Raw genomic sequence first — 13,420 nt, forward strand, 5'->3', positions numbered from 1 at the left:
CTTTCTAAAAAGTTTTTTCATCAAGTTTAAGAGATCTTAATTGAAGACGTGAGTTGAATTGCTAGTTCTAGCTTGATGCGATTTGTGTTTAGTGAATAGTGATAGTACTTTAGAGTTTAGAGTTAGTTTCATTGAAATTATTGATAGTATTGTGTTTTTAATGTTTTACTCGTGATTATAATGGAAAGAATATTTAAGAGATTCAATATTATTACTTTTCCTTATATGAAATTTTTATTTTTTAAGCATGCAAATATAACTTTAATTATGTTATTAATTAGTTATGAAATAAGTTATAACCGAATAGCCAAACCGAAAAGAGAAAAACTGAACCGAGCCAAATTTTTTTGGTTCGGATTGGGTTAAACTTTTTCAAAACCAAAAACCGAATAACACAAAACCGAACCGAAAAACCAAATGCACACCCCTACTAACAAGACCTCCTATCCCAAAATTCACTTATTGCACACCAACTAAAGCGGAACTTATCACCAAGGTAGAGTCATATAAAGCCTTTATAACTGAACGAAGGGAAAAACACACATGAGAGCAAAAACCTTCTGTGTAAGAAGAAAAGCTTAATCAAGTTAGGTAGGATGTAGATCGAGCACAATCGTGATTATTTTGCTTTGGAAGGAAAAAGTGGGCTTCAAAATATTTGACAGGACGATACAGGGAAAGCGAAGGCAGGAGGAGAAGTTACATTAGTACAACAACTAGAGTGTATACAACTCTTATCCCACCTTGTGGAAGTTATTTCCAAAAGACTATCGACTCATGTGCATCAAATCAGAATATACTTATGAACGAAGAAATATGACAAGCCATACAAAGCAAATAAAAAGAACAATAACATCATATGGATAACAAATATCAAAAACAAGATGATTAAGGCGTATACCAAGACATAAACAGTGCTCCCAACTACCTCCTACTCTAATCCGCGAGCAACTAACCTCGATACCATCCTATCTAATGTCATGTCCTCACTGAGTGGCATTATTACATTCGACAATCGAATACCAAACAGCACAAGTTAATATGCATAGAAGCTCTTGGATTGTTCAAAACTAATCTTGGGCATAGGATATGCATAGAAAAGTATCATCTCTAGAATATGAACTGCAAATCTTAACATCATGACAGCTATAAAAAGACATGAGGAAACCAAATAACTCAACAACAATGCCATGCCCGGTGTATTCCCAAATGTGGATTTACCCTACCGTATGGAGGTAGAGAGGTTGTTTTAGAAAGACCCTGGCTGGAGGAAGGCAGAACAGAGCAGTAAATATGTCATGTAAAACTGATACCCTCACATTGCAGGTTCATATCAAGTATTCAACACTGAAAACAGAGGGTATGCAGCATTTGATGAAGACTACAATTCATCAAAACATTGCGAAAATACGGCATTCAGGAAAAGCATTGCAACAAAATTAACAAAATCCAGGCTATATTAAGATATAGAAGATCATCCAAATTCTAATAACGCAAAGTAAAATCAACATTTTTTTCATCATGAAAAGTATCATCTGATAACATTTCTATCAAAAACAAAACAGCATGAATCCAAATTTAAGAACTACTATATTGAGAGAGAAACTCCGAATTTAACCTTCTACTGCAAACGGAATCGAACGATTCCCCTGTTTTCAGCTCTTCAATTTTCAGGAATCTCGACATCTCCATCAGAAATCTCTTGCTGCAAATCCTTTGGATCCTTACCATCAACCGTGCAACCAACAGATACACAAGTGCCTAAAATCTCCTTCACAGTTCCACTCAAATCCTTAGCCATAGATCTAGACTGCATAATTTTAGCAATCTCGATAACATCATCAAGCGAGATATTTCCATTATGCTTGATATTCTTCGTCTTCTTCCTATCACGTTCCGGTTCCTTCAAAGCCTTGATCACAAGTGCGGCAGCGGAAGGAACAACTGATACCTTAGCTTGACGATTTTGGACGGTGAGCTTGACGGTAACTCTGAGACCCTTCCAGTCCTTTGAAGTTTCCTTAGCAATGTCTTCACCGATTTTCTTCGGGGAAAGACCTAGTGGACCGATTTTTGGAGCGAGTGAACTCGCCGCTCCGACTTCACCTCCGGTAACTCGGACGAAAACTTCGACGACCTGAGATGGATCGAACTTTGGCGGCATTTTGGCAGTGTTGTGACGGAGAAGGGGGCTGTGCTAGGGTTTTTTTCACAACTTTTTGGATGAAAATGAGGAAAAATTAGAGTTATAAACCTAGGGTTTTTCATAGCTTAATGGGCTTGTAATCAGACATTTCATTATTTGGGCTTTGGTTTATCTACAAGTCCATTAGTAATATTTATGGGCCTTGGATATAGTAGTAAAGTAAATGGCAATATTCGAGTTATAGATTCAAGAGCAAATATAAAAATCATATTTGTATATTATATCTATAGTTTGTATAATTGCGCTTCATAGCAAATTTTATGTTTGCTATGAACTTTTGATTTGTATAATTCGCTACAAACATCCAATTTTATACAAATTGTTCTGTTTTGTATAAATTCATTTATACATGGTAATTTGTATAATATGATTTGTATTTGTATAATTATAAGTATATATGATTAAAAAATATGTGTTTGCATTTGTATATACACTTTTCTCTCGTTTTATACAAACACAAACGTATTTTATACATTTTATACCGAAACATATAAAATGACTAATTGTATATCGAATCAGATGGCAAAAAAAAGAGGATGTTTGCCTCGAATTACAACTAAAATAAATTGTGGCTATAGCATTTAATTTGAATTAATAGTTTGTTATATCATACAATTTTCCCTAGATTCAATAGTACCAATTATGAACTTGAAAAGAGTAGAGCATCATAAGTTCATATAGATCGGATCCTAGCGTATATAAATACTATCAAACTTGAATGATCAAATTTTTTGTTTAGAGTTTTGTACCCAAGCACGAAATTCACTCGTCAACTGATCTGGAAGGTAGTTTCTTTGACCCAAGATGATAATTGGTTATGAATTATGATGATATACGGATCTATTAGATACAATGTTTTTAGAGAAGGTAAAAATTAAATTAGCTTATATTTTACCCAAGACTATATAGAGTAGGTTGTTAATTGTTGTTATATAGATACACATTGACTTGGTATCTTAATTTGAGGTTGATAAAATATGCTAATCTTAATAGTTTAAAATAAATTAGGCGATATGACAATATTTTAGCAGGCAATTAAAGTTTAGTAACTTAATGAAACTCAAATAGAATTTATGAAGTTTGAACCTTATAAAGGTGTCTACGAATTCGTAGGAATGATTATACAATTAACTCAAATTAGCCATGCGAGGAATTTCCAAAATAAGTGTTATAAGTGAAACAAAGATAACATAAGTGTGTTTTAAAATAGATATCATGAAAAAAAATTACAAGTGAAACAAAGATAACATAAGTGCGTTTTAAAATAGATATCATGAAAAAAAATTACAAGTGAAACAAAGATAACATTATATCTAATTATGTAAAATTTACAAACTTTGATATCAGAAGCAGATTCAGAATTTGATTTTTTTTGTTTTCGAGTACAACTCAACTTATAAATAGCTTTTACCCAATTTTAATTTGTGGCATTTTTTTATTTATCAACTTCAAACAAATATTAGCCAAACACCTACATAGGGGTGTTCACGAGTTGGTTTGGGTCGATTATTGGTCAAAATCAAAACCAAACCAACTTAATCGATTTTAAAATTATCAAAATCAAATCAAACCAAATATAATATACATTTATCGGTTTGGTTGTTTTCGGTTTTCGATTTTGGTTTGGTTCGGTTATTTGGTTATTAACCATACATGAAAATAAAAGAAACAATTCATTCAAAACGTGAAAAAAGTGAAAACAATCCATTCAAATGAAAAAATAGTTATAATGATTGGCATTACAGAACTTTGGATCATTGAATTTACCGAATAAAACTTCAAAATTCACTATTTTGGCATACAAGGAAGAGACAATGACATTTTCAGTCCCACAATGAATTTCCATACACTCATATACATGAAATCAATAAGAAAAACGTTCTCACCTTGAACATTTTTTCTTTCATAAGTAAATTATAAATAAATTTTGAAGAAACATACATAAAATCTTTAAAATTATTTATGAATATAATATATTATGTATGTATAATAATAAAATTTATGTATATAACTTATTGGTTCGGTTCGATTCGGTTATTTCTTTGATTTTTTTCGAACAAAATCATAACCAAACCAATGACTATCGGTTCTTAACAATCTAAAATCAAACCAAATCAAAATCCAAATTAAATTGATTTAATTTAATTTTTCGATTTGAATCGATTTTTATCCAAACAATGAACACCCCTTGACCTACATATATAATTACATTAGCCTATACTCTAGTTTTCTTTATCCTTTCATCAGCAATGGCAGTGATCAGTAACTTTATCCTTCCATCAATTCTAACAGAATACACATTGAACCTGGACCTAAAAATTATACTTAATTCCGTTTTAATTTATTCGACTTATTTTTCTTTTGTATTATTTCAAAAAGACTCTGTTTCTAAATATTCTACACTATTTACCTTATTAGTTATCATGTCTTGTTCATTGATTTTGTTTTTGATAACTACTTTGAATTGTTGCACTTTGAGTAGAGGGTTCTTCGAAAACAACCTATTCATCTCTTATAGATAAGGTTTGCGTACATACTATCATTTTCAGACCTCACTTATGAAATTTTACTACATATGTTATTATTGTTATTGTGCAATATTTTACATGGCATTTTGATACATTGCATACATATTCTTTAGCTTAAAATTTTAATTTTCTGATTAGCTTTAAAACTTCATAATGAGTCATTTAAGACGAACAAATTAAAACGAAAGAGATAGTTATCAATGGTCTTTTTTTTTCTATAGGGCAGCAAATTGCAATTGAATATGACAGCTAATTTCTGAGAATGATCACAGAGATCCCATCACTTTCATTTCACTTTTTTTTTTTGGATAAATAAGAAGTATATTACTCCTAAGATGAGTAGCATGTGAGTCATTTCAATAATTATGCATATTGATCCCACTAAATTATACTCTAACACCTTAATTAGGTATTCAAGTTGTGCAAGCTACAATTACTTACACACTTAAAGTTGTTTAATTGGTGAGATAAAGGAATAATAACTTTAGAACAAAATATAACATTATTGTTCTTGCAATTTGTTATGATGAGTATTAATTAGATTAAGAGAATGTTTTGTATTAAAATAGTGGGATTAGCTATATATCTCATATAGAATATGAGATAATTAATTTTATAAAATATCTCTGTTCGTCACATCCTGATAACCAAACGACCCTTAATATTTTAGCTTTTTTTAGAGCTTGAAACTTGTGTGCTTATATGAATCGCTAGATTTTTTCTTAAGCTTTATAGATGGATTGAGAATTTAAGTAAATATCTAACATGTACAAATCGTCTAGTTATAATAATAATGTATATGTATAAATTTCGTAAAATCGAAATTCTTAATTCGTCCCTTTCGAACCTTACGTCCAATACAATGTCCTTAATTTGAGAAGGACGATTTCACAAGCATTATACTGTCTTTTCTCACCTTCCAACTTGTTGCATGTAAAAAGTCTAACAAAAAAATAAATAAAAAATCCCAAGATTTACTTAATTATCGATAAATATTTATTTATATTTTACATTCAATATATATATCTATATATATATATATATATCACTCAATAAATTAAATCTAAGCCGTATAATTTTTTTAAACACATTTACCACCTAACTATTTAAATGGTGGATTGTTTATATTTAATTTTAAATTATTCTAATCAAATTATTTAATTTGACGTAAAAACTAGGTACAAATAACTCATTAAAAAGTTTTCTATTTAATGAAAGTGGTAGGAAGCTTTAGCTAGAATCCATTAAAATGAACAAGTTAGATCTTAATAATTTTGGTTCTTATGTTGAATAAATATCTAACATAATTTACGTCTTACTCCTCTAGATTGCAAAAAAGGAAAAAAAAAAAGAAAAAAAGAGGCAATATTTATGGTCTTTTTATTTGTTGGACATTTTTACATGGTCTTTTAATTTTCTGTTTGATTTGGAAATATTTTATAGTTGATTGGTTATTATGTTATTTTTACTTACTATTAGTTTTTATGTTGTATGTTTATAGAATTTTAGTAGTTTGAATTATTGAACTATGTTATATAATTTTAGTAAGATTAGTTCCTAATGTTTACGTGAGTTTATTGCAACTTCTGGCATTTGTATTAATATTGATTTAATTTTTAAGTTTCAATTTATTTTGTTTCGTAATAAACTATATTTAATGCTTTAATGTACAGATACTGCATATTCAAAATCATTTATATGTAAAAATTAATATATAAAATTAAAAAATTAAACATATCACCTTTAAAATTTGTGTGATTTTTTTTTTTTTTTTTTTTAATTTTGGGGATGACTGACGAAGTTAAATTTGTTTGTCACAATTTGTTCATTAATGGGTGAAGTGTTCAATTTCGATTTGTATTTCTAGAGAGAATTTCTTTTAATCCGTAATATTCAGAAAAATGCCCATTTTGAATCCATTATTAGAACTTGATAGTGTTATAATACTTGAAAAGTTAGGAGAAGGCAAAATTCAATTTGACATTGTTAAATTATTACATCTATTTAAATAACAAATGTTTCCTAACAATAAATCATTATAAGTTTATAACTCTTATTATAGAAGGAATATCACATGGACGACCTAACGCGTAATCCCCACAAGTTAATCTAGTGAAGGAAGCTACCCCCCCCCCCCACCCCACCCCACCACACACACACAAGAAAAAGAAAAAAAACAAATTGTTACAAGCCTAAAGATTACTTGGACTAAGATATGATGAATCAAAATAACTCATCGATCAATCTGAGGTATACATTTAGTCCAAATCAATCGGCTTAGAAGTGATGAGATGAATTTGGTGCTTCGAAATATGCTGAATTAATAAATGAATACATTATAAATTCATTTAAATTAAATATATTATATAAATTATATTTTCATGAGCTAATTTAATTTCCTCCTAACTATAACTTTAGTCTCATTATTTGTATTGCAAGAAATGTTCCATTCCCATAAATATGTTTTTCTCAAATATATATTCAATTCACTCATCTAATATTTTTTAAAAAATAAATAAATTATAAAACCAAAAAGATTTAATTTGATCTTGATTTTTGATGGAACAACAATCAACAAAAAACTTTATTATTATTATTAAAAGGGATTAACTTTTCTTCTAAAAGAGCCCACCAATGCCAAATTAACATGATTAAACAAATAGCTAGGGTCACTAAAGCTATCAAGTCTACAAGTTGTTTTTTATTTAGAATAAAAAAACTAGTTGTAGTGATTAATAAAAAAGTGATTAAAGATAATGACATGCCTCATAAAGTGAAGCAAAGCTTATCTACTTGTGGGTCAACGTAGATTGTGTTGAAATGATTAAATTCATCTGTTCTTAATAAGACGTTTCAAATTTGAAACTCTATAAAGAAAATAGATCTCATTAAAATCGTTGCTCCAAGAAATAAATATCACAATATGTAAATTCAAATCTACTTAAATCTCAATACGAGAATCAGACATCAGACATCGAGCAAGAATCCTTCTAATGTTATTAAAAACATCATTATTAGCTAAATTATTTTGGTTCTTGGATCGGGCATCTATATAATATATACTATAATCTATAGGTAGGCATTAGGCATATATATAAAACAGTGCTACACTTGTACTACATATCTAATATAAAGTTTAATAAAATAAGATTAGCTTGTACTATATTATATATTTTTGTTGTAAAGTTTATTTATAATCATAATATATGCTTGGAAAAAAAAAAAGACAAATCAAGAATGGATCTCCTTTTGGGAAAAGAAAATACGAAGGGTTCTAACTCAAATCAATTCAATATATAGAATAAGATTCGATTTTTTACATAAAATTGTATTAGTTAAGTATAATAAAAATAAAAGTGAAATAAGAAAGAAAAAGAGGGACCAACTTTGGGGTAAAATTATTTATGTAGACGGTTGATAATAAATATTTATATTTATTATTATCGTTAAATATAATATAACAACAATTATATTATAATCGCAGAATCTTTTATTTATTGTCGTGATTCTCGTTATTAGAATATTTTTTAGAAAAATAACTATTATTAAAATTGTCACCTCCTAATGGATATTTTTAATTTTAGGAAATGCTAGTTGTGTTGGGAAATTGAAAATTTTTTACAAATGGGCAGATATTTTGCATATATTGCATATTCTTAAAGATAAAATATCATTAGGAATACTTCACCTTTATACTTCCTTTTATTATATTCTAAAATAAAATTTGGTTAGCTTTTTCAAATAAAAAAATATCCTTATCACAAGTAATGCATGATGCCATTCAGTTCAACGTTGAAACCAAACTCAACAAAACTAGGCTAATACTAATAAAACATTCAAAATTATTAAGCGTCCCATCATTAAATTATGCACATCAATTACAATTAATTGTAATACGTTGAAGATTACTCATTACATATAAAGGATAATCGAAAACTCACATAGAGTTTTTATCAAAATTTGAATCAGAAATTGTTGTTTATGTGCTCAATCAAAATGTGCGATAGTTCTATATATATATATGAAATTTATCACCAAAATTAAAGGGTCATAAATGTACTCCACACTATAAAGTTGGTACAAATGAACTAAAACTACAACAATGATAAAAATATATTGGCTATGATTTTATAAATGAAGTTTGAAAATAATAACGTATACGTAGTCTTACATAAAAATGAAGCACGAATACATGATTTAAGTCACATTAAGTTATAAGGAAAGACTCAAATATTTCATTAAACTTTGAGTGTGGCTCATCTATACCATTTTTGTTTGAGAAAAGGCACAACATGTCATTATTTGTTAACTGAAATGACATAGATGGGCTAAACTTTTAACGGATAACATAGATGAGCCTTTTCTCAAAGGTCGATGACATATTTGAACCTTTTTGTGATTATTTTTTTAATTTAATGACGTGACCAAATCATAATTGACCATGTGTAAAAAATGTTTTTGCAAAATCAGAATCATTTTTCATCATCAAATAATGATATACATGAGTCATTTCTCAAATGAAAATGACATAGATATTGAACCAAACTTTTATCAGTGAACATAGATAAACTTTTTTCTCAAACTTCAATAACATATTATAAGCTTTTTCCCCTTAATTCATTGTGTTCTAACCTAAATTACGTGTTTTTATTTTAAACTAAAATTTATGAATTCGACCAAATCAGCACTTTTAATCATAAAAATAAAAATTAATTTTATTAATAATTGTATTTCTCCGAAAAAAATAATTATAGGACAGAAGCAAACCAAGAGTGCGCTGGCACAGAAACTCTACACTCAATCCAAACAAGCTTAGTGGGTCCCACTTCACGTGCCCCCACACCCCTACAGCTTATTGAGGTTTCATCACGCCACGTGGCCATCTGCCAGATAATCAGGGACACGTGTTCGGTAATACCAACATATCTTAACTAGGGACCAACACCAGGTGAATCTTCCCTCGACCAACCACGATCGTGATATAGTGATAAATACTCATTCATCATTTATTAAATATTTCATATTCAAATTTCCTTGATTATGAAATCGTCTTTGTTAAAAAACATTTTACCCTACAAAAATTTAAATTTTATCAAACTTCAGTGAAGATATCAAACATTATATGAGAACAAAAAAAAATTCTCCCCTCGACCAACAAGGATCGTGATAGAGTGATAAATACTAATTCATCATTTATTAAATGTTTCATATTTGAATTTTCTTGATTATAGAATCGTCTTTGTTAAAAAACATTTTACTCAACAAAAATTCAAATTTTATCAATTTTCAATGAAGATATTGAACATTAGATGGAAAAAAGAGAGTCTCCTTCATACTTGAATAAAATGTTTGACATTCAATTCCATATTTTTCAAGATAAAAAAATATGAAATTTTAAATTTTGATTCGATAATTCGATTTGATCTAATAATTCAATTTTCGGTGAGTTATGCCCGAACCGGACCCAAATATACAGCTACGAGTCGCGACAAAACTCTTTTAAAAGTTTCTCTTTTGTTGCGTTTTTTTTTTCTTTATTTACGCACTAAGAGACAAAGCGTTGTTCCCAAAATGCCCTTTTGCTTTCACTTTTTGTCGTTATCTTTAATAAAGTTCTTTTTTTAATAACTCGACGCGTGTCTTTGGTTGTTAAAGTTATCGTACTGATCGCAGTCACAATTAAAGAGTGATTTATTTCTTACATTTTAATTTTAGGGCTTAATACATTTACTACCTCTCGATCTTATCAACAAATTTAAATACTCAAATTTATGATTGTACCAATCGAATATTTGACATTTAATAAAATATTTATCTTGAATACTCTAATAGTATACTATTGTGTAAATAAATTAATCATATCATTTTTTTTCATTATTTTATTTTTTGATTTTAATATGACATGTTATTTTTCTTTGCTCTAGTAATCTTGTTAATTATATATTTTTGCTAATTTGTAATTTTCTTTAGCTTCAGTTAATGATTTTTATAAAAAATAAAAGTCAAAACAAAATTGTGTATACATTAATTTTCTTAAATTTTCATTGTAAAAATGCATTGGATTTGTTAATTTTATAATTAATAGAAAGAAAAAAATATATATTTTTTAATATAATTTTTAATTTCATATTTTGAATTTGAAAGGATTGTCATTTAACTTTATCCTAGTAGACATTCGATTAAAAAAAAAGTGATTCGTAAATCATTATTATAATTTATTACTAACACTTATGACCTTTTCTCCCCTAAAGTCCAACAATATTTAATTTTTAATCACTTCTTTCTTAATTACCTACTATGTCAGAAGTATAATTAAGGTGGACCATTAGTACTTCCAATTTTTCAAATATTCAGAAGGACACAACTGTCATTTCATCTAAAAAGAAGTTGCAGAGAAAAAAAATATAAAATAAAAAGAAAGAAAAAAAGGAAGGACAATTTAGACTTTATGCATAAAAGCCTTATCCATAAATCCTCTATATAAAGCAAACATCAAAACTTCTTTTAACCCAAAAATAAGAAAGAGAGAAAAAGAAAAAAAAAAACAATTTATTTTTTCTTCACGCAGTACATATGAACTGAAGAAAAAATATTCAGAGAAAAAAAAAAAAATCAATGGCGGCTTCGAAGAGCTATTTCGCTAGATCGAACTACCGGTTCCTTTCAAGTGATCGGAATGTTTCAGTAACTTCCGATACGATGTTCGAGCTGGATGAATCAGACGTATGGAACTCACCGGCGACGGCGAGGTCATCGTCGCCGGAGTTTCGGAAAACGAATACGAGGATTTCTAGAAAGCAGTCTATTGCGAAAAGTGATCGGAACAGTACCGGAGTAACGGTGAAAGCAGCAGCGGCGGCGTCTTCTATGCCGGTGAACGTGCCGGATTGGTCGAAGATACTGAAGGATGAGTATAGAGAGAATCGGAGAAGAGATAGCGATGATGATGGAGAAGACGATGATGATGGTGAGAATCGGATTCCGCCGCATGAGTTTTTAGCGAGGCAGTTTGCGAGAACGAGAATCGCTTCGTTTTCGGTTCATGAAGGAGTTGGAAGGACTCTTAAAGGTAGAGATCTGAGTAGAGTCAGAAATGCAATTTTCGAGAAAACTGGATTCGAGGATTAAAATTCGAGTATTCAACCGATCGATCGATCGATCTAACAGTGAGGATTTCAAATTACTACCTACTTTTTTTTTTTGGTTCAACAATCTCAAAACTCTCGAATTTTCCTTTTTCTTTTTTTTTTGTTTTTTTTTCTACCTAATTTTTGAGATGGTGAAGCGGTTACTGAGTTACAGATGCATTGTAATTCTAACGTTTTTTTTTCGAAATTTTGAGAGGAAATCAATTCGAAAAAAAAAATAATTATTATTATTTTTGAGTTTTTGTGATTCTGATTATAATACTTTTGTATTATACTATACTGTATTAATTATAATTATTATTATTATTATTATTATTATTGTGTGTTTCTTCTATCTCCATCAGTTGGAAAGTGAAAAGTTTGTGAAATGAATGGCCGCTGAAAAGTAAATGCAACAAAAAGTAAAAGTTTCTGTTTTTAAATGGCTTTGGTGGGAATTTGATGATATTTTTATTTTATTTTATAGATTTTAGAAATTGGAATAATGGACAAATTAGGTCAATAATCAGTGAGGTCATTAGCAAAAGCAAAAATAAGTGGTACAGTTTCGAGTCTAGAATATGAAAAATTCTTATATTCATATTTAATCGACTTAAATATGAATATCGAGCGAACTTTAATGGTCGAAGTTTGATGAACATGTAGAGAAGTTGTACAGCAATTTTCCTTCAATATTCAGTGACCAAAAAGGTCAATTTGTGTTTTAATGATTTGGTTAGTTCTTAAATATGACCCACATGACAATTTGTTTTTTTTTTTCAATTTTTTTTCTTAATTAGATTGAATTAATCAACAAAAGACGCGTATTTAGGGGATGAAAATAGAGCAATTAGAATATCTAATTGCGGTTTTAGAGAGAAGTAGTGAAACAACGTGAACTTAACTCAAATTATTAATTTCATTTTTAAATTAATGATAATTTTAAAAATATCATTCTACTTGATTGATACATCTTCAATATGCCATATGATATCTCAAATGGTCTTAAACTCGTATAAAAGCGCATGACTCTTAATAAAAGTCTATAGAACACACTTAAGTTTGATGAGAAATTAGAGGTGTATTTTCCTTTATAAAATCGAAATGTATTTAAATTCAATTAGTTAAGCAAATAGATATTTGTAAGGTTATTAATAGTTCAGAAGTGAAACTAATAATTTACGTTGAATTTATCAGTGCTTTTAATTCTTCTCTCATTATAATATAATCAATATCAATTTAACCTATAGAATTTAGATTTCGGTACTCAATTTGTGTTGAGGATTATATATTTTATTATGTGTCACATATATGCCAGCACGAATTTAGTGGTTTATAAATATTTAATTATGGACTCAATTAGTATTATAGTTTAGAAAACATATAGTAAATTTTAAATTATGAATTTATTTGTCCATTGGGTTATTGATTCCTTTCTACTTTTCTTAAATCTTGATCGAATCAGGTTCTAATCAAGTGTATCAAAGCTTAGTTTAAGCCTTAAGGCATGGAAATTTTAGATTAAGATATAAATCTTATCAAAACTACATCCCAAGAAA

At 28.7% G+C, this 13,420-nt stretch overlaps 2 protein-coding genes across 2 annotated transcripts; one reads left to right on the forward strand and one right to left on the reverse strand.

The window, feature by feature from the left end:
- Nucleotides 1–1,467: 1,467 nt before the first annotated feature.
- LOC125843717 (60S ribosomal protein L12) lies at nucleotides 1,468–2,233 on the reverse strand. The gene has a single exon (XM_049522899.1). The coding sequence runs from the start codon at nucleotides 2,162–2,164 to the stop codon at nucleotides 1,664–1,666; it is 501 nt and encodes a 166-aa protein (XP_049378856.1). The 5' UTR covers nucleotides 2,165–2,233; the 3' UTR covers nucleotides 1,468–1,663.
- Nucleotides 2,234–11,249: 9,016 nt separating this feature from the next.
- Nucleotides 11,250–12,147, forward strand: LOC125843716 (uncharacterized). The gene has a single exon (XM_049522897.1). The coding sequence runs from the start codon at nucleotides 11,350–11,352 to the stop codon at nucleotides 11,860–11,862; it is 513 nt and encodes a 170-aa protein (XP_049378854.1). The 5' UTR covers nucleotides 11,250–11,349; the 3' UTR covers nucleotides 11,863–12,147.
- Nucleotides 12,148–13,420: the final 1,273 nt, after the last annotated feature.

Source organism: Solanum stenotomum, chromosome 11 (genome assembly GCF_019186545.1).
Source record: "Solanum stenotomum isolate F172 chromosome 11, ASM1918654v1, whole genome shotgun sequence".
Taxonomy (NCBI): domain Eukaryota; kingdom Viridiplantae; phylum Streptophyta; class Magnoliopsida; order Solanales; family Solanaceae; genus Solanum; species Solanum stenotomum.

What these genes read in the sequence shown, in the direction of transcription:
- LOC125843717 (XM_049522899.1), bottom strand. Translation starts at nt 2,164, where the DNA reads ATGCCGCCAAAGTTCGATCCATCTCAGGTCGTCGAAGTTTTCGTCCGA.
- LOC125843716 (XM_049522897.1), top strand. Translation starts at nt 11,350, where the DNA reads ATGGCGGCTTCGAAGAGCTATTTCGCTAGATCGAACTACCGGTTCCTT.